Genomic DNA, 21,508 nt, shown 5'->3' with positions numbered 1-21,508 from the left:
AAGCAAGCGCTCTGGAAGATGCCCCAGCGCTCTGCCATGCTCAGGCAGGCAGTGCTGACTTGTGGAGCAGTGCTCCGACATGCCTGGTTTTGGAGGGGGATTAGCACTCATGACGCTCTGAGGAGGGGCCATCTGACTGGTGCAGAGCACTCATTACCGCAGCTTCCCTAAATGTCCAGCGGGGCTGCGGGGCGTGCAGTTGATTCTGTAACGTTCTCCCTCCCTCTGCTTGAGCTGGAAAAGCCCTTCCAGCCCTTCCTTCGGGAGCCACCGAATCCCAGCCAGTTCTGGGTGACCCTTCTCTGGGAAGGCACAGGCTCCTGGCACCCTTAGCTCCTGGAAGTTGGCAGTGTGAATGAAATCCCCCAGAATGCTTCGCTGTGCCAGAGAAGGCTCATGCGGCCAGCCGGTCCTTGGCAGCTCAAGTCTCATCAGTTGCTACTTGCGTGAGAATCAGCTGATGACTGCAATTGGTCTAAATGCTTCTCTGGGTCGCAGTGGCTTTGCTCCCAGACTGTATCTGGCCTGCAGTCACTGCAGACTGGCCCTGCCTTGTCGGTCTGTGCGCCTCAGACATCTCTGGCCTTGCTGGAGGCGGGTCTAGGAGGCAGAACACTGGACTGGGACAATTCCTAGGTCAGCCTCAGCATGTCCTCGGGCAAGTTCCCCTCTGCTCGGGGAGGGGTGCCATGAGGATCCATTCATGATGGTGAGGGGCTCAGACAGGCAGTGATGAGGGCCGCATAAGACAGATCAAAGGCTGAGGTCACCATTTTTTGAATGCCAATTCACATGGTCTCTCTCTCTTTCCCCCTTCCCCAAAGGCTTTGGTATCACTAGCACGTTCTGGGACCACCCATTTCACACCCTAATCCCGGAGGAAACCCTTGAGAAAGCAGATTAACAGCCCTGGCTCTTGTGAACCCGGCACGTCACACGGCCACCTCCCCTTCCGCCCGCTGCAGGACTTCGGAGGGGGCCGTCCACCTCTGCAGAACTGAACAAGAGGGGGTCATAAGCCCTTGACCGCCGGGGGAGGGGCGGAGAAGACTGCTGTATCTTATTGGCTTTTGTAGTTCTGACCTTGCTGCTGTCCTGGGAGGTGGCGCCACCTGTGAGTTAAAGGCGAGTATTTATTGCGAGGGGGATATGCACCGCCGTCTCTAACTGCTGCCTGAAAGGTTGTCACACCCCTCACCATGGAGCAGTAACCTTGCACGTTGGCAGGGACTCAGCCAGGAGCAGAGGTGGTGGCTGTGCCAATGCTCCAGGTTTCTTCTTTGCTCTGAGCTCATCCGCAGGGAGGGAGGGAGGAGTGGGGTCAAGCACAAGCCCCCACGCCGAGGGCTGTGTCTAACCTATCCCGGCAACCTGCCTTGCAAACAGTGGCACAGACTGCAACCAGCACCAGCAGGGAGCTGGCTTGGGGAGACTTCAGATCCCAGGATGCACAGCGCTCTGCGTCTGACTGGCCTGGCACAGTGCTGAGCGGGCTGCTTGGGCCAAGAGGAAGCTTTGCACACTGGGACCTGTATTCTCCAGGGGCCACATCTCCCCCTGAAAAATGGGTCGGGGAGTCTGGGCCTTAGGGGAAGACAAGGCAGGCAGCCAAATGCAGCCCAGCTGTCAGTGCTGCCCCCCTCCAGATGATCCCGGGGTGGACATGGACATTCAGCTCCCCCAATGCCAGTGGCTGGCTCTGCACTGGAGGGCTTATTTGTTCCAAATAAAGCATGGAGAAGGAAAGGCTGCAGAGCTCTGTTTCACGTGCCCCGGCACGTCCCGTGTGTCAGTGGGGGATTGGGAGATGAGGACCTTGTGGTGCCATTACCTCCCAGTGCTTTAGAGGTGCAGTCTGAATCCAGCCCCCTGCCCCGCCCTCCCACTTTAGGTACAAAGCTTTTGATTTTGGTGCCATGTGGCGAAATCATGCCTACGATACCCTTCCCCCCACCCTTTGAAAGCATCCGGTTGCTTGTGGCCACTGCTCCACTGGGTACCAGAGAAAGCGCATGAACTGTGGTGCCAAAGAACCAGCAAATTGCAACCCCTTCCTGGGGTATTGCCTGCTTTCCAGAGAGCAGAGTATCCCAGCCTGCTGCGCTGCCAGTTGTCAGCATCTCCTGTCTTGGTGTCTGAGTGCAGAAGGGGGGTTTGGTCTCTCCCCCGGCTCAGCAGGGCTTCAGCAGATGAGGTGCCATCTCCATGTGAGGCCTTTCTGCTCCCCTGTGCTAGATCCCCTGGCACAGGGAGACTAACCAGGTTGGTCTGTTTCTCCTTAAACTGGGAGCTTTTTGAACTGCTCCTTACCCTGTGCTTATAAAGCCAAAAATCAAAGCTGAGCAGATCTCAGTTACGGGCCCACATGCCTGAGAAGCCAAAAGCTCCTGTGCAGGGATTGGCCTGTCCTCCTCTGGCGGCGGGAGGGAGCCAGTCTCTGCAAATGCTGCTCATGGCCGGAGGGAACTGAGGCCAGGGCTCTCTGGGGTTGGGGGACAGAGGGTGAGCAAGTGCAGGAATGATACCCTGGCTTCTGCCACAGCTCAGGTCCCTTCCCTCTAACCGGTGTGTAGGGGAGGAGTAGGATGTCTCTTCTCTCCTGCCCCAACTCAAATCCTTGTACAAACCAAGTTGCAGGACGCTGGCTGTCCAGGCCAGCTCCCTGGAAGCTAAGAGCCCTGAGGCCCGGGGAGGAGGAGTGTGCTGCAATGAATGGCGGCCCTAGGGCCTGCCAGGAGCAGAACCCCTCGTTCCCGTCTATGACCTCCCCCGTTGGTGACTGTGGGGTTTCCTTGGGGACTGCAGGCTGGCCGTGTCCGTCCCACCTGCGCGAGGGGTTCTGAATATCAACGCCGGTGATGCCAGGAGCCGCTGAGATCCCCTCTGAGGAGGGCTGAGCGCTGGTGCGAAGGCAGAACCTGCAGGGCCTGCACAGCCCTCACGGCTCTGGTGTGGGTGGTCAGGGGTGGGCAGCACCCTCTGTCTCCTGCCTCCGTTCTCCCTGCCCTTTCTGCCTGGCGGCTGAGCACAGACACAGAGAAAGACCATGGCTGGGACTCCCCGATGGACAGTCTGGGCTGGGCCTGTTGGTTCCTTTGAAGAAAAGGCAAACAGTGCTGCTGTCTTTCATTTCCCTCTCTGCTTTCCCCTTGGCTCTCAGCTCTACCGCTTTACCTGTCCCCGCCCGTAAGGTGGGAGGAGAGGGCTGAGGGAAACAAGAAGGGGTTTATGCGGCTCCGTCATCTGGCCAACAAGCAAGTGATGGAACCGGTAGCCTTTGTCAGGGCTGTCCTAGGGCCCGAGTCCTACCCCAAGACCCTGGCTCTGCATCTGCTGCTCAGCAAGGATCCCTTGTGCTGCCAGCTGGTTAAGAAGCAGCTCGCCTCACAGCTCACCCTCTGCTCCTTGTGTGGGCCCATGTGTTACAATTTGCCTTTCTCAAAGGGGACCAGACTGTCCACAGCTGACTTGCCAAGGCAGGAGGTTCTCGGAGCCTCAGACTTTCTCTATCTCCCCCTTCTCCCCTCCGTGGTGTGCCACTGAAAAACGGGTGCAATCTGCTGCACAGCTGGTGCTAATGAGGTGCCAAATGCTGCCCCTGCCTGTCCTTCTGCCCCTCCCGCCCTCCCCGTTCTGATGGCCGCTGCAGGCATTCCCACGCTGCTGCCTGCCCCTCCTCGCATGGCGGAGACTGTGCCTGGCTGTTCTCTCGCTATCTATTCCTCTGCCATTCCCCACTCCTCACAGTGCACCTTGCCAGCCCAGCGCTGTCTCCTGCTGCTCTCCGTGCCCGTTCGTCAGGAGTCTCCTTCCCAATTCGGCCCTTTGCTCCATGCCTTGGAGAAAGAGTGCCCAGTCGCCGGAGCATCCGAAGTGCAGCTAGCAGCCTCCAAAGCTTCCCCGTCCTGCAGGAGGCAGCACTGACAGCTCCCGAGAGGAGACCCTGTGCACATGGCATCAAATACACACGCCCAGGCGTCAGTGGGAGGAATCCGGGCCGTGATTTTTAAGCATCATGCGGTGTTAATGATCTTTATGTTAAATAAGCTCCTACAGTCTGGAAGCTGCTGCTAACGTGCTTGCCACAAACCTTCAGTTGACTTGCCCCTGGATAGAAGGTGGGAGCCACCCTCTTTTTTAGACAACCGCGCCTGTACCGCAAAACTTGCCGTGGTTGGTGAGGCTGTGCTAGTGCTACCTTCCCCACCCTAGGCTCTGAGGCATGTAGCACTCGTGATATTTACCAGATCACTTCAAGTGGGGGCTTTTATCAAGTCACTTACTGCCCCCCAGCTGGGATCTGGGGGGGGATCCCAGCTGGGGGGCAGGAGAGAATTGCTCAGGGATCCCAGCTGAGCCAGGGGTGAGGGTCTTGCAGTTTTGTGTCTTGCCTTCTTCTAACCCAGTATACAGTGTCTGTTTGCCAGATTGACCCGTTCATGTTTTCTGTAGACATTGGCTACTTGAAACTTAAACTCCAATGAACATAATTGCTAAGATGCCTCTTGTTTTTGATGATCCTATGATTCTTTCCCCCCCTAATGTCTACTGCGAGTATTTAAAGGTTTGGAATAAAGTTGTATGTAAAACTGTAGACATGACATCATTGTAAATAAACTGTATATTTTGAAAAAAATGGTGTGTGTGTGGGGGCCGGCCTCAGCCCCCGGGGTAGGGGGCAAATAGACTGGTCTGCCTTAGCAGAGACCATGCCCAGGCCTGAAGCCCCAAGTCACACCTACCTGTGATTCCTAGAGACCAGGACTGATGCATGGTTTTAGATGCCTCCAGATAAGCAGTTTCAAAAGGAATTTCCCTGGAATCTTTCCCCGCTTTACCATCCTCCATCTTTGCTTTGTCCCTTGAGAAAGGCAGAGCGCCCAGCCCGTGCACCTGGAGAACAGCAGGATTGAGCAAAACTGGGCCCCTGAATGCCCTGCAAACTTTTGTTGCCAAGGGGAGGCCCAGACCATTTGGGAGTATGTAGGGTTTCCCTGGACTTGTGCCAATCGCTGGGGCTCCTGCCCGCGGGCTAGCCTTCTTCCTCCTGTCTCCCTCGTGCGGCATGCCCATTTCACCCCCTCCTCCCCCCCTCACGGCATGCCCATGCCCCCATGAGAGCTGAGCTGAGGCTGCTGGCAGGGCAGAAAGCCTGCTGCTGATTCAGTGGGGCAGGAAGACAGCCAGGTGCACCATGAGCTCTGCCAGCCCTCCCTGTATCCAAACTAGCTGCCTGCAGCTTATTTCTCATCGGGGGCATGGGCCTGTTGTGCCCTGGAGATGGGAGTAGCTCTGGGGTGCCCTCTCAAGTGCACTGAACTGAGGAAAGAGAGGTTTTATTCCCCTTTTCGTGGTGACCTTTGGTGGGGGGAGTTGTCAAAGGAAGTGGGGGGGAGGGGGGCTAAGGAAACTAGGGCTCCAGCAGGAAGTGGAGTTGGGGAGAAGACACCAGGGGAAGAAGTGTTAGTAGAGGGGTCTTTAATTTGCTAGTCAAGGCTGAACAAGAGCCAGGAGCTGGAATGGGCACAGCTCCGTAAGGGGCAGCAGGGAAGAGCATCTCTAGAGCCATGGTGGATTCTCCATCATGTGGAGTCTTTCCAGCACGACCTTTCTACAGGATGCCCTCTCGTGTAAGGCCAGTGGATTGCGCTTGATGCAGCGCTCACTGGCTGCAGAGGGGCCTACCCTTCTCACCTTGAAATCTGCAAAACTGAGCAAAAGGTGGAGAAAGCCACACAAAAGCATCTGGAAAACCAGGGTACGGGAAGTGGCAGGAGAAGCCTCTGCAGCTCCATGTAGCAGGCAGCAACAAAAAAAGCTCGTTGGCTGACTGACCCCAGAACTGACTGTGCCTCTGTCTGGGAGAAATGGCGCACGGGGCTCTCGTGCCACCCTGTGCTCACCTGCTGTAACTACAATCTCAGAGGTGGTGTATTCAATGGATAATGTACACAGACACCTCCTGCATCCACCCCGCACTGACCTCTTTCCAGCCGTGTGCTAACTGAGGTAGCACGTCCACTCGCAGCCATGGGAACTGCTGCATGGGGGGCAGGAAGGCCCGTCTCCCTCTCTGGGCCCCCGTATAGCACAGGGGTTAGCGGTGGGCCCCGCTCACTCTCGGACCATGTTGGGCTGCGGTAGCTGAGCAGAAAAAGTTTCTGAGCTGCCCACCCCAGGCTCAGCACGTGCACACACACACACACACACACACACCTCCCACATGCTGCCCCCTGCAGGGTTGGAGCCCTTCACTTCCCACACACCACCCCTGCCTCAGATCCAGTGCCTCCTACCTGCAACACTCTCCTTCCCCGTCTCCAGGCCCAGCATCCACTATCTCCCACTTTCTGCTCTCCCCAGGGCCCTCTCATCCCTGCCCCGCCTGTGGGCCAGCAGGCCTTGCCTCCCACGTCCCGTCCCCCTGATATTTAATTTGCTATTATGAAAAAAATCTAGAAAATTACACAGCCCCCCCCTCTCCATACACCCTTGTTAAAAGAACATCATTTAGGTTGCAAAGTCACACACTCAGAAGTTAGGAGATGCCAGAATTAAGGTTTCCTGTGCAACCTCACATCAGCCCCCATGTACGTATGCTTTGGGATATGGTCTTTAATTACATGCCTAATTCAGCACACAAAGGGACCTGCTCTGGAGAAGAATCAGGGTTGTGTCATGCAGGAGACAGTTGTCTGTAGGACCCCCCTGCTTTATTTGCTGCAGATGGTGCGTGGGGGGTAGACGAGGCAGGGGATTTCAGGAAGAGAAAAGAGCGTCTCACAGTTAAGGCAGTTGAATGGTGCCCCAGAGAATGGGCTCTATCCCTCCCGCTGCCTGTGATGCTGGGTAATTCACTTAAACCCAGCTTTGCACAAGTGGTCACTGATTTAATTCTTCCTCATTTGCTGGGTGCCTGACCTGAGACTGACAGAGTGAGTGACCTGGCACCTGGGAAGGGGAGAAAGGGAAAAACCCAGCAGCTGTAGGGTCATTGAGAACTAGGGTGTGGTCCAGCTAGTGCTAACCAATCACTCTCAGTGGCTACTGTGTGTGGGAGGGGTCTGGGGTCTATACCAACTAGCCAGTGGCATGGGTGTTCTTCTTGGTGCATCTGTGGTGTGGGTTCTGTTGCAGGTGTATTTCTTACTGGCTGCTTTCAGGATGGTAGCTTTCTCCAGGGGCCAGTCACCTGCAGGTTTTCTTTTCCCAGTCCTGATGCTCCACAATGCACCCCTGCTGTGTCTGGCTGGGGTTGAAATCCTGAATCCAGGCGCTCCTGATCACACCTAGCCTGTGTCTGTGTGGCCTGGCTGTCCAGGTGACCCATGCAAACTTCTCCATTGCTGCTGCTGTCTCTTTGTTTTTGTTTTGTGTTACTGCCAGGAAAACAGCCCCCTCTTCCCACACCCCAGGAGACACTGCACCCTGCAGGCCTCAGGGCTCCCTCTGCAACAGCAGCTGCCCCGCTGCTCCTTGATCCCTTCGGGTGTGGGGTGGCTGTCCTCCTCCTTGCTCCTGGGGCATCGCTAGAAGATGCCTTTTGCACTGAGCTGCTCTGGAAAAGCACTTTTGTCATGTGTGTCTCACTAGATTGCGTGATTTAGCTGTGTCCTCTTCTTTGGCCCCCGAGTATAAAAGCTTTCGGAGATTTCCTTAAAACTACATAGGGCTGAATGATGATCCACTGCCCCACCAAAGTGTCTCTGCAGGGATGGGGGGAATGGACTCCCCCCTCTGGCTGAAGAGCTGCTCTACCGAAGTGCCTCCCACCTGCAGTGGTTCCAGCTCTTGGTCTTCCCATGGCCCCCTTCCGGTCTCAGTGTATTCGCTCAATGGATGTGATTTTTAGGACATGTTGTCACTCCTTTCCTGCAGTCCATGCACTTGGAGGAGTCGCTTGAGACTTTTTCCCTGAAGTGGCATGACAGCAGCTTTCAACGGTGTGGTGCTGGGTGGAATATGAATGCCCATTGGTGGTAATATTGATATCAATATTGCAAAATTACAATAATCTGTATGAGCTCTGCCATGTCAGGTGCCATTGGGAAGGTTATAATTCACTAAATAGGATGATACTGGGTGGCAACCTAGGCAGCAGTGACCATGAGATGGTCGAGTTCAGGATCCTGACAAAAGGAAGAAAGGAGAACAGCAGGATACGGCCCCTGGACTTCAAAAAAGCAGACTTTGACTTCCTGAGGGAGCTGATGGGTAGGATCCCTCGGGAGGCTAATATGAGGGGGAAAGGAATCCAAGAGAGCTGGCTGTATTTTAAAGAAACCTTATTGAGGGCACAGGAACAAACCATCCCGATGTGCAGAAAGAATAGCAAATATGGCAGGCGTCCAGCTTGGCTTAACAAAGAAGTCTTTGGTGAACTTAAACACAAAAAAGAAGCTTACAAGAAGTGGAAGCTTGGTCAGATGACTAGGGAGGATTATAAAAATACTGCTCGAACGTGCAGGAATGAAATCAGGAAGGCCAAAGCACAATTAGAGTTGCAGCTAGCAAGGGAAGTGAAGGGGAACAAGAAGGGTTTCTACAGGTATGTTACCAACAAGAGGAAGATTAGGGAAAGTGTGGGCCCGTTACAGAATGGGGGAGGCAACCCAGTGACAGAGGATGTGGAGAAAGCTGAAGTACTCAATGCCTTTTTTGCCTCTGTCTTCACAGACAAGGTCAGCTCCCAGACTGCTGCACTGGGCGGCACAGAATGGGAAGGAGGTGAAAATCCCGCAGTGCTAAAGGAACAGGTCCAAGACTATTTAGGAAGATTGGACATACACAAGTCCATGGGGCTGGATGCAATGCACCCGAGGGTGCTGAGGGAGTTGGCTGATGTGATTTCAGAACCATTGGCTATTATCTTTGAAAGCTCATGGCAATTGGGGGAGGTCCCTGATGACTGGAAAAAAGCAAATATAGTGCCCATCTTCAAGAAAGGGAGGAAAGAGGAACCGGGGAACTACAGACCTGTCAGCCTCACCTCACTCCCTGGAAAAATCATGGATCAGGTCCTCAAGGAATCCATTTTAAGGCACTTGGAAGAGAGGACAGTGATCAGGAACAGTCAACCTGGATTCACCAAGGGCAAGTTCTGCCTGACCAACCTGATTGCTTTCTATGAAGAGGTGACTGGCTCTGTAGATGTGGGGAAAGCAGTGGACGTGATATACCTTGACTTTAGCAAAGCTTTTGATACTGTCTCTCACAGTATTCTTATCAGCAAGTTAAAGAAGTATGGGTTGGATGAATGGACTATAAAATGGATAGAGAACTGGCTAGAGCATAGGGCTCAACGAGTAGTGATCAATGGCTCCATGTCTAGCTGGCAGCCGGTCACAAGCGGAGTGCCCCGGGGGTCGGTCCTGGGGCCGGTTTTGTTCAACATCTTCATCAATGATCTGGAGGATGGGGTAGATTGCACCCTCAGCAAGTTTGCAGATGACACTAAGCTAGGCGGAGTGGTAGATACCCTGGAAGGTGGGGATAGGATACAGAAGGACCTAAACAAACTGGAGGATTGGGCCAAAAAAAATCTGATGAGGTTCAACAAGAACAAGTGCAGAGTCCGGCACCTAGGATGGAAGAATCCCATGCACAGCTACAGACTGGGGACCGATGGGCTAGGCAGCAGTTCTGCAGAAAAGGACCTGGGGGTAACAGTGGATAAGAAACTGGATATGAGTCAGCAGTGTGCTCTGGTTGTCAAGAAGGCTAATAGCATATTGGGCTGCATTAGTAGGAGCATTGCCAGCAGGTCACGGGAAGTGATTATTCCCCTCTATTCGGCATTGGTGAGGCCGCATTTGGAGTATTGTATTCAGTTTTGGGCCCCCACTACAAAAAGGATGTAGACAAATTGGAGAGTCCAGCGGAGGGCAACATAAATGATTAGGGGGTTGGAGCACAAGACTTATGAGGAGAGGCTGAACGAACTAGGCTTGTTCAGTCTACAGAAGAGAAGAATGAGGGGGGATTTGATATCAGCCTTCAACTACCTGAAAGGGGGGTCCAGGGAGGATGGAGCGAGGCTGTTCTCAGTGGTGACAGATGACAGAACAAGGAGGAATGGTCTCAAGTTGCAGTGGGGGAGGTCTAGGTTGGACATTAGGAAAAAGTTTTTCACTAGGAGGGTAGTGAAGCGCTGGAATGGGTTACCTAGAGAGGTGGTGGAATCTCCATCTTTAGAGGTTTTTAAGCTGTGGCTTGACAAAACCCTGGCTGGGATTATTTAGCTGAGGTTAGTCCCGCTCTGAGCAGGGGGTTGGACTAGGTGACCTCCTGAGGTCCCTTCCAACTCTATGATTCTATGTGTATAGGGTCTATTAGCCCCTTACTGACACTTAGTGGGTCTTTTTGGTTGGCCATCTCTGGAGGAAACAGGACCCTGAAACAGACACACCCTCCAAGGCCAGTGGAGAGAGGCCAACTCAGGTCAGCCTGATTGACAGGGCGGGCAGGCCAATGAGGGAGCCAGGAGGGTGGGGAGAGTCCCTGCCCTCTCTGTGAGCTGTAGCTGCCTGCCTGCCTGGGCAGAGCCCACCAGAGCTAAGGACAAAGCAGCCAGCAGCTGGAAGGCTAGAAAAGGAGCACAGAAAGCTGAGTTGAGCTGACCCACAGCAGCAAAACCAGAGGGGCACCCCAGAGAGCTGAGCCGAGCCGAGCACAGCTGCACTGAACAGAGTGAAGCTGGAGCTGTCTGAAGCTGGGTGCGGTGAGCAGCTGGAGAAGAGTGAGGGGGACTCTGGGAATGTGTGGCTACTGCCAGAGCAAGTGCCTGACTCTCTGCATCCCTGCAGCATAGCCAGGGCCTGGATAGTGGGCCTGTGACATGTGACACAGACTGTGAACCTCCCTTACACCCCGGAAACCCTGTGTGTGGTGCCCCCGGGCCAGGGGGCAGTGTTGGGTGTTTTCCTTTAACCTTTCTCCTCTTTTCTTTTTTTTTATTTGATTTTTGATGGATGTTTGTTTAATAAGTTGTATTGCTTTGCACTGTATGCAATGATCAGTGGGTCAGGGAAGCACCCAGTGCAGAGTTAGTACCCGGAGTGGGGACACCCTAGCCCCTGCCCTAAGGGACCACGGCAAGATTGGGGGTTGAGCCCCAGGAATCCTGGACTCAGCCTTGTCGGGGTTACAGGCACCCCACCACACAGCAGAGTGGGAGGGGAGCCCTCGAGGTCAGGTGGGCCTCTGGGTAAAGAGAGTGGGAGCAAGGACTCAGATCCTTTTGCTAGCCAACTCCACCGGGATAGTGTATGAGCCAGGAAAGTTCTCCACAATAGCAGGCCCATTCCCCCGCTTTCACATGGGTGTGTAGCATCTTGGTACTATAAGTTATGGCTGTGTGATAAATCTGTAGCCAAACATTTGTGCTGAGCTGTTGGGTGACACCCCCCCTGGCAGATCAGTGTCAGCATTGAGGGCCATTACCTTTACAATGAGCCCAGCGAGAGAAGTCAGGATGGCACCTATGGGTCATGGGGACATGTAGGGCCATGCCGGTGGTCAGGGGGACTACAAGTGCCTTTCCCAGCCCATGTGATGTGGGCTTGTGTTTGAAACAAGCTACATGGCAGACCAGAGACTATCAAATGCAGCTTCACCAGCTCCATCTTGTCTTCATTCCTGCTTCCTACCTCTGGATCAACTCATCTACAACTGAAGCTGTGAAACAAAAGATTGAGACCCATCAAAATACACCAGGGGGACTGTACAAGCCTGCAAACTCCATAATTCTGCTGAGAATCTGATATATATGGTTTTTAAAGTCATTTGTATGTATCTGATTGCTTTGACCATTTAATATTTCTCTTGTTTCTTTCCTTTTATAATAAACCTTTAGTTTTAGTTACCCAAAATCCACCCTGCCAGCCTTTAGTAAGATCCAAACTCATTGATCTGGCACTGTGGCTGACTCTTTGGGGTCAGGAGAACATTTTGCTAAAGGGAATAGAGTTTGTCGAGGAAAAATAAAGTCACACTGCTACATTTTAGAGTTGGATCGGGTGCAGCTTTAATTGTGACACACACACAATCACATAACCATAGCTATGGGGAATACTATAGCCATAGGGAAAACCCAGGTGGCTATAGGGAAGTCAAGCAGCATGTCTGGATGCTGGGCAAATGTACTTCCCTTGGCTACCAGATACAAAAGACTTATATAGGGGTTGCTTAGATTCATTTACATGTTGATCGTATAGTGGAATTTGATTAACAGTTCAGAAAAGACAATTATATGTACAATGGGGTACACCAGATGTTTTCACAGGAAAGACCAAAGAGCCATTTGATTATACAATGTGTTTCAGGTACCCTGGCTATCACCCGAAGATGGGTGGCTACACAATACATGTTAAAATGCTAATCTGTATGGAGTAAGTTCCTATGGGGCCAGGAAGACAGGGGGGCACGTACTGATACTTATCAGAACAGGAGATGTCTGTTCACAGACTTCAAAAGGGCTAGAGTTCACAAAAGGAGTTTGCATTTAAATTGTGGTCCTGAGACATCCTGTGGGATTTTAGCATCTTTATCTCAGTCTCAGTTTGGGGCATCCTGTCAATGATTTAACCTGAGGGCTTCCATCACAGTTCAGGCTACCCAGTTTCAGGCCAGGCATTCTATAATCAATTCTATGATTAATTCTTTGATTCCACAAGTTTTAAATAACTGATCTCTTTATTTGGACCTAGTTGCTGACTGGGATCCAGAGACTGAAGTGCAGTAAAGGGGACTGTGTAATTTTTTTGTTTTAGCTTCTTGATAATCAGTGTGGGAAATCAGATTTGTAACTGGTTGGGGAATCGAACTGCAGTATTAGCCACCAGTTTAGGAGAATTTTCTTTTTGTTTTGCAGCCTGCCTTGACCTTGGCACTGTCAAGTGGGCTACCCTAGGCACAGATGGGTCCCAAGGGGCATTAGTCTATATAGAAAATAACAGTGGCTCAAGCAGGGGTGAAATAGAGCTAGCTCAGGAGTTCAGCACACAGGTGCTTCCTGGGTGGTTGCTCTCTTATTCCAGAATGTCAGTTTTCATGTAAATGAGGATCTAAGTCTCTCTAGCATGGTGTAGTGAAAACTGAGCTAGCCCTTTAAATTCAGTGGCGTTATCCTGGTCACCTTTGCAGGCAGGGGGCTCTGTAGGGAAGCATGTGATCGGAGTCAGTCTGCCGACAAACTAGAGGAAGGTGGGGTGAGCTGTGCCTGTGTTGTAGGGAGCGGCCTGCTTTGTGTCTCTCTGTTCTGGGATTCTTGTGGTGTTCAGATTCTAAAAAAATAGTATTAGGCAACAACCTTCCAGCAAGAGCATTTGGGGTTTTTAATATAATTTCTGTCTTCTGTGAAATATAACCTCAGGGTTGGGAAGAAAACATTCCAAATGTTGAATGAAGCATAAATCACTCAGAGAGGTCAACTGTCCACGATCTCCATGTGGTATTGACTCAAGTTTAACAAAGGCAACCTCATCAGAACACATAGGACACATGGACGCTGATCATTAACTATCTCCTAGGAGTGACATGTCATAAGAAGGGAAGCGGGTAGGGCCTACTGAAGTCAGTATTTCTATCCCTTCCCTGCCCCACCATGATCCCTATGCTCATGTGGAGCTATCCATCACACTAAGATAAAACAGCACATCTTCACAGCACTACTCAATGTTGGTCTGCTGCCCAATGGTGAATTATTAAAAATATCTGCTGTAAAATGGCAGCAGCAAGGGGCTCAAAGCAAATCATCCCACGGGGAGGGCACAGCTTGGGCTAGGGCTTGATGGTAAAAAGAAGTAAGTTGAGTTTTGTAACTAGGGCCAGTGCAGTTGAGTTAATCACGTGACTTAAAGTCAGAAATACAGTGGGGAAACCAAATTAGGCCAGTAGTCGTCTTAGGAGTCTTATAGCAACTCCTAGGGACCTGAACTGAGAGTGTTAGGTGCAAACACATAGTGAGATGCCCACCCTCAAAGAGCTATCCAGCTAGAGAGACAAGATGTGCAAAATATAAAAGTGGGAAAACCGAGAGGGGAAAGGGACATGCTCAAGGTCACACGGGCAGCCTACATTCTATTTCCCAAGCCACTGCCCTATCCACTATGACTGGGCCATAATGTCTCACTGAGATGTTGTTCATTACCCTAAATATTTATATCCCTAGTTAATTCCATCAAATGCTGCCTTCTCATGGATTCCTGCTGGCACTGGGCAGTCAGCTGGGCTGTCATCCTGGTGGTTGTGAGGGGGGAGAGAGAGAGACCTTTGGTTTCCTTTTCATAGCACCAGAGTCTCATCTGCCCACAATAAATCCTGCTGATCCCAGGAGATCGAAACTGCTACAAGAGATGCTGATGAATGATCCTTTTTATCACAAAAACGGCAACACAAGCCACGCTGGGGGAAGGCCTTAGCTAACAAGCCAAGATTCAGGTGGTTCAGTTGCTTCCCATATGTTTTGCAGTATAGCTGCCGGGAGGCGTGGCCTCCCTTGGAGATTGACGGTGAGGGAGGCCAAACCCTCTCTGGGTGGCGGAACCCGGAAGTGCTCCCCCACCTGACCGGAAGCAGAGAGGTGGGACCAAAGGAAGAGGATGTCTCTACCTGACCGGAAGCAGAGAGGTGGGACCAAAGGAAGAGGATGTCTCTCCCTGGCCTCGAGAGAAGCGGCCAGAGCTGCCCATTGCCTGGAGCCCCGAGGACCTGCTGGAGCCGCCTGAGCCCGGAGATGTGCCCAGCGAAGTACCCGGCCCTTGCAACTGAGAGGAGCTGCCATCCGCTGACAGCACTGAGGAGCTGCTGGACCTGTCACCGATGGACAAGGCTGAGGGGCTGTAGAACCTCCCCTGGCAGAGTACCCTGTGGAGATGGAGGGTGATGTGGAGAGCCAGGTACTCCAGGGAAAGCGGGGTGAGGAAGGAGCCCAGGGGAGCCAGACACCCGTCTGACTGTGTTATGGCCTGTAGCCAAGTCAGCGTGTTTTGGCTGGAGCCCCACTGATCCGGTGACACGACAGTCCGTCACTGCCAGGGCCTTGGGCTGGGACACCATGGAGTTGGGTGGGCCTGTGTTTCCCCCCCCCCCCCCCCCCCACTCACTCCCTTTATTGCCCCACACAGGGCTACATACTGCTTGCCTAAGGGCCTGGGTGGTGGACTACTGGCCTTGGGCTGTTTGCTTGCCCTCCACAGGACTAGATACTAATTGCTTTGCTGGCTAATTGCCCTGCCCGAGGGCTGGGCTGTAAACTGTTTGTCTGCCCCGCCAAGGATTATAGACTATTGGCTTTGGACTGTTTTCTCGCCCTATGTGGGCTAGAGACTTTGCTGGGCTGGCCTACCCCATCAGAGGGTTGGACCCCAGACTCCTGGATCACCCTTCCGGAGGGTTAGAACCAGGGCTTTGAGGCCAAGAACTGCTAATTTCCCTCTCTAGTTTGTTGCCCCACAGGACATAGCCGCTGGGAGGTACAGCCTCCCTCGGAGATTGATGGAAAGGAAGGGCCTCATCCATGCTGGGGAGCATTTATATGCAGATATTCACCTCTCCTGAACACAGTCTCTAGACCTTTGCTCCAAGCCCATGTGGGCCTGGTATTCTGTCATCCTCTGTGGAACAAATTACTTCAAGTGCCTCTGCTGTAATGAAACAAATACTTGATCCTTTGCGATTGCTGGGAGATCTCAGGTTTTCTCGAAGCTCCATGATTCAAAGTCTGCTGCTGCAGCATTTACAAGTTATACAGCAAGCAAAATAGTAGGAAACTCCCCAGCGCCTCCAAGTAGATTGGATTTAGTTCCTTTTTTTGTAACCTGCCTGTGTGCTAGTTCTCTTGTAACATCCACCATCATAGTGTCTACATCTGGGGCTGCCCTGCAGAGCTGATGCTTTAGGATGAACTGCATGCCACACTTGGCAGGGATCCCATTAGCACCTGACATACAACTGGGCTTAGAATGGGGAGCAGGGGACGCAACCAAACCCTGATGCAAGCTGGGAACTGTTTGAAATTCCTCTGGAGTTGAGCCTGACCTGCCAGGTGAACACAGATGAGTTCACTGATGGGGAACGGGAGCTCGGGTAAGTTGGTCCCTTAATTAATCCTTATAGTAACTTCCCTCACACACACTTTGTTTTTGCCTGACATTTCACTTCCTTCCTCCTCCCCCCCTGCTACCCTTCGTCGTCATTTTTATAAATGGGAACCATCCTATCTGCAGCTTTAGAGAACAAAGGCATTGACTGTTTGACTCATTTACTAGTATAATGTTAGGAATTAAAATGTTAGAGAATACATTCTCAAAGATAGCATGGCAGTCCAGTTATGCATCCACACCAGGTCCAAGTTCTGCGCTTGGCCAGGTAGAAGAAACCGATGGTAGGTGTCCATTTCCCAATCCTTTGGCTTGCGGGGCTAGGCCATGACAGCCACATGGTGAGACCATGTGAAGAAGGACGTACCTTTTGTCCTCTTGAGAGAGCTCGATGAAATTTTCACAGAAATAGTCTGAAATGTCTTTACCCCATGCTTCTCAGCAATGCATTCAGCTGGCAGCCTGCTGTAAATGGGCTAGCAGCATGGGGGCCAGGGGAGCTGCAGAACACCCATAGCAGCTGTGTTCTCTGTGACTTAGTCACGCTCAGGAGAGGATATCAGCCAAGATCACCACTGCCTATGAAAATTGTCAGTTTCACTGCACTTGCCCTATACTCATACCCAGCTTCTGAAGCTTCCATGCAAGACAACGCACACCCTGGTAGACTAGGCCATACTTGCCCTGGCTTGAGCTGCAGAGCAGTGCTGTATTAAGACACTCCAAAGCTAAAGTGACAGTTAGCCTTGCCTCATAAAGGTGGTCTATAGGACTCCTCCAAGGGCACTTGAGACGTGACTGTCCTCTGTGTGACTGTAAATCAACTGTAAATACCTGCCTTTGGTGTGGTGGCCTTGATAGGTGTCCCTCCTTACCTCCTGAATGGAGGAGAAAAGAGAGGACTAGAAAGGATATGCTGAGTCAACTCCTCCAATCGTTTACAGCCTCAGACTGTGAACACAGGGCTTGGAGGGGCCTGTCATGCTGGGTAGATTGGGGGGGTGGCATTTGTTATATTGTTTGACATCAATATGTCAATCATAATAATCCATGTGGGATATGCCATGTCAGGTACTGTTAAAAGGCTATAATGTGCTAAGTAAAATGATGTCTATATTCGTGTGTTATGTGTAGTAGAAGTTTATGAATATATTTGATATATCTGTGTTTCAAATTGTGCTGCCTGGGCAACACCCCAGATAGGATGGCAGCAGGACAATAGCCTGCTTAATGGCCCATCAAGACACTCACGGATGCAAGGGGCCCAGGAAGAAACTAAAGGCATACCTGAAGAGTTACCAGGATTGGCTCATGTGACTCTGGACTCCATTTTAGTTCTTGTAACATTCCACAAGACAGCATGGCCAAGGCCAGAGGGTATATAAGGCCAAGCCACAGAAACCATTTTGTCTCTATTCCTGTTCAGCTACAGCGACATACCTGCCTCTGGATCAATTCACTTGCAACTGAACCGAAGGACTTACACATCCAGTATTTGTATGGGTCTACCAGAGGAACTGTACAAGCCTGCAACTCCACATTTCTTCCAGAAACCTGATGTATATGGACTTTCAATCATTTGTATGTATCTGATTGCTCTAATCCTTTAACATTTCTCTTATGATTTCTTTCTTTCTTTTTCCAATAAACCTTTAGTTTTAGTTACTAAAGGATTGGCTGCCAGTGTGGTATTTTAGGTAAGATCCAAACTTATATTGATCTGGTACTGTGGCTGACCCTTCGGGGTCAGAGGGAACCTTTTTAGTAAAGAGCATAGAGTTTCAACAACTGGTCTCTTTTCTGGATCCAGTGCTGATCTGGGAACCAGAAGCTGAAATGCAGCAAAGGGGGCTGTGTGTATTTGTATACTGCCTTCTGTGGGGATTCAGAAGCGCAGTTGGTGACTGGTTGGGAAGTCTGGCTTCAGTGTCACCCACCAGTGTTGGGAGAATCTGCTCTCTTTTTACAGCCTGCCCTCACCTTGGCATTTTCAGGGGCTACCCTGGGCACAGGACAGGGTCACAGGGCCATAGGACTGAGACCATGGAGAAGGAGTGAGAAGGGAAGAATCAACTGCTGCAGAAGAGGGGAAAAGGACAAAGTGTCTCTCAGGGAAATGCACCAAGACATCAAACACAAATGTTGCAGAGCACTGACTGCCCTGCCCAAAGAGCTCTGCCTCTGCAGGCTTTCCAGCCGTCCTCCCTACACCCCCAATACAGCAGGTGGCGTGGCAGGCACAGCAGTACACCCTAGTACTCCACAATGGTGTGGAGGGCGGGGCGGGAAGAGAACCACAGCTACAGAGAGATGTGACAGCCACAGGATCAGACAATACTTGTTTCATTACATTTTGTAGAGGGGGATTTTAAAGTGTAGTCATCCTTTAACACAGGTGCTAGGCTGTCTCTACCCTATATATATTTTTACACATGTGCTGACTGTCTTTACACACCATAACGTTCTATTGTTGGAAACGGAGTCTTTTTATGGCCTCCTGTTAGGAATGCTGTAATGTTTGCTGTACAGTAATAATCAACCCTTGTTCAAAAGCTTACACCCACCATTGTAAAGTTTCAAAGCAGGAGGCAGTAACACACCCCTGAGCACTGTTTCATAAAGTATTAGACAAACTCATGTGCCTGGCTCTGCACTGACCACTTCTTGCTGTTTATGGCTGGTCAGGTGGGCAGACAGCCAGTCCACCTTGTTCCTCAAGCCTGGTGGTAGCATTCCCACCCCTCCCCCTTTGCCTCACAGATACTGTGTAGCACATGACATACACCAATAACAAAGGGGATGTTTGCTTTTCTCAGATACAATTTTACTGAGCAAAAATGTTACTGTACTGTTACTGTGCCAGCTGGGGAAGATTGTCACTGCTTGCAGATCTCTAAACAAGCTCGCACCTTTAAAGATGCAAGGCTTGCGTGCCTTCCTTGACCAAACCACATCTGCATCAGTGAAGCATACCTGGAGAACACCAGCGCTTGCATTACCATGGAAAAATATCCCTTGCTGTTGATGTACTCTGGGGCAAGGTGGAGTGGTGCCAGAATAAGGACGTGCTCCAGCTGTTGTCCTGCAATTCAGAAACCCTGCTGCTGCAACGCCATCTACTATTTCCTGCACATTACTGAGAGTCACAATTCTGTGGGTCAATTAATGGCCTTCCACAGCGGCATGATAATGGCCCTGTTGTATTAATTTAGGTGGAATATATGCGTGACTCGTCTGTGCCTAGGGTAGATCACCTGACAATGCCAAGATCAGGGCAGGCTCCAAAAGGAGAGCAGATTCTCCCAGCACTGATGGTTAACACTGCAGTAAATTCACCAACCCGTCACAAACAGTGCTTCTTGTCTGTCTCCCACGTGTTATCAAGAAGCTAAACCCAAGAAGCTACATTGCCCCTTTATTGCATTTCAGTCTCAGGCTCCCAATCAGCTGCTCGGTCCAGTAAAGGGATATGTTATTAAAACTCTAGTCCCTTTACCAAAAAGTTTCTTCTGATCTTCAAGGGGTCAGCCACATTGCTAGATCAATAATATAAGTTTGGATCTTACTATGACATTCCCCCCCCTGCAACCTGGACTGATGTATAGCTGTCACCCCCAATTCCTCACTCCTGGGCCCTGACTTATTCTGCCTTGCTGTGTGAACCACCCACTCCTGGGTCAGCCCACGCCCTGTCTCCTGTGTGTAGTCAGTCCCTAGCCTAGTGAAGGAATGCTTCTAGCCAGTTGCTCATGGTATAGCTCCCAGCCAACACCCCCAGCTCCAGATGCAACCCCAGGAACTGCTGTCTGGCAAGGTTCAGTGCTGTACACTGCACCCTACAAGCTCATTTACATTTGTCTGTCAATTTATCAAAGCAATTGCTATGCATCAGCTCTGTCACTATAAGTGAGGTCTCTGCACACCCTCAATCCACATGCACTGCTTTAGATAAGACAAATACGTTTATTGATTACAGTAAGATTTTAAGTGACTCTAAGTCAGATTATTAATAAGTCAAGGAGTTAGTCACAATCAACTAAAAGATAACTCGCATCTTAACCTAAGACTAATATTTCAGCTTACCACACAGGCTGGTTGCAATGCCTCTTGCAACCAGGCCCTCCCCCTCATGGGTAGATTCTCAGTCTTTGGTGTTGCCTAGAAGATGGATTCCAGGGGAGAGCCAAGCGACAAAGATGCCTCTTTCTTTTTAACAAGCTTCCTCGACACTCCCTGGGGTCAGGTGATCGGCCCTGGCTGGCAATGAGTGTGAGTTCTTCCACTTGAGCCAAAGCGCTCACAGGTGCGTAGGCCAGTCCATTGTTCCTGTATGGATGTCTCTGCTGGGCATGGAAGCACAGCTTTATGTTTGTCTGCATCTATTCAAGCCATATGAAACATACATTTGGGGATATGACAGAGCGGAGTTTTGTATCTGTACATATGTATGACATTGCAGGAAACATGCTACTATAAGAATAATGTTCAGTATGTCATGAGCATTCCAAAAACACCTTACATGGCATACTTTGCATCAGACAACACACAGTTACACTGTAAGGGTGTACATGAATGATGTACAAATCACACCATAAAGGTGTACATGGGGTACAGTGTATCACACTTATCCAAAGTACCACGCTGCCAGCCAGTCCTTTAGTAACTAAAGGTTTATTATAAAAGGAAAGAAACAAATGATAATAGAAATGTTAAATTGGTCAAAGCAATCAGATACATACAAATTATTTGAAAGTCCACATATATCAGGTTTGCAGTATATTTGTGGAATTTGCAGGCTTGTACAGCCCCTCTGGCATACATCCAGAACGTGGGTGAGTCCCAGGCCTTTGTTTCACACATTCAGTTGCAGATGAGTTTATCCAGAGGTAGGAAGCAGGAATGAAGACAAGATGGATGTGTGGTGCATTTGTCTCTAATGTCCCTTTCCCATGCGGCTTGTGGAAAATCACAGAAACAAGATGGAGTCCAGGGTCACCTTGGCAAGTCCTGGTGACTCATAAAACGTAGCGCCTGGGTTCTTTCCCTGGGTTTATTGTACCTTTGTATTCCCTTACTAGGCCATTAAGCAGGTTTATTACTGCTGCCATCCTGTCTGGCATGTCACCCAGAAACACAGCACAAGTTGAACTACAGCTATATCAGACATAGCAGTAACTTCCAATACAAATCTGACACATACATGTAAACAGGATCATCATACTTAGCAAATGATAACCTTTCTAATGGTACCCAACCTGGCCTAATCCTGTACAAATTAGTGTAATTTTGCAATATTCATATTAAATAATATTCTAAAAGGTCCCCCTAATCCAGAGAGCGTCACAATATGGGCCACAGCTGTTAATATCACCTACTCACTGTCCAACATTAAACTGTGTTAAACAAGG

At 50.7% G+C, this 21,508-nt stretch overlaps 1 protein-coding gene across 1 annotated transcript in view; it reads left to right on the top strand.

Annotated features, from left to right (window-relative positions):
* The window catches only part of FA2H (fatty acid 2-hydroxylase), a 62,606-nt gene extending 57,970 nt beyond the window's left edge, over window positions 1-4,636 (top strand). Inside the window, exon 7 of the mRNA XM_067530153.1 lies at window positions 825-4,636. Within this exon, the coding sequence (XP_067386254.1) occupies window positions 825-904 (80 nt within the window). The 3' untranslated portion in view covers window positions 905-4,636. The remainder of the gene's footprint in view (window positions 1-824) is intronic.
* The last annotated feature ends 16,872 nt before the right edge of the window (window positions 4,637-21,508 follow it).

Source organism: Emydura macquarii, unplaced genomic scaffold (assembly GCF_026122565.2).
Source record: "Emydura macquarii macquarii isolate MOO-44397 ecotype Brisbane River unplaced genomic scaffold, CSIRO-AGI_Emac_v2 contig_3042, whole genome shotgun sequence".
In the NCBI taxonomy this organism is placed as follows: Eukaryota; Metazoa; Chordata; order Testudines; family Chelidae; genus Emydura; species Emydura macquarii.
Note: the sequence above shows the minus strand (reverse complement) of the source record. Positions and strands in the feature narration are given on the sequence as shown.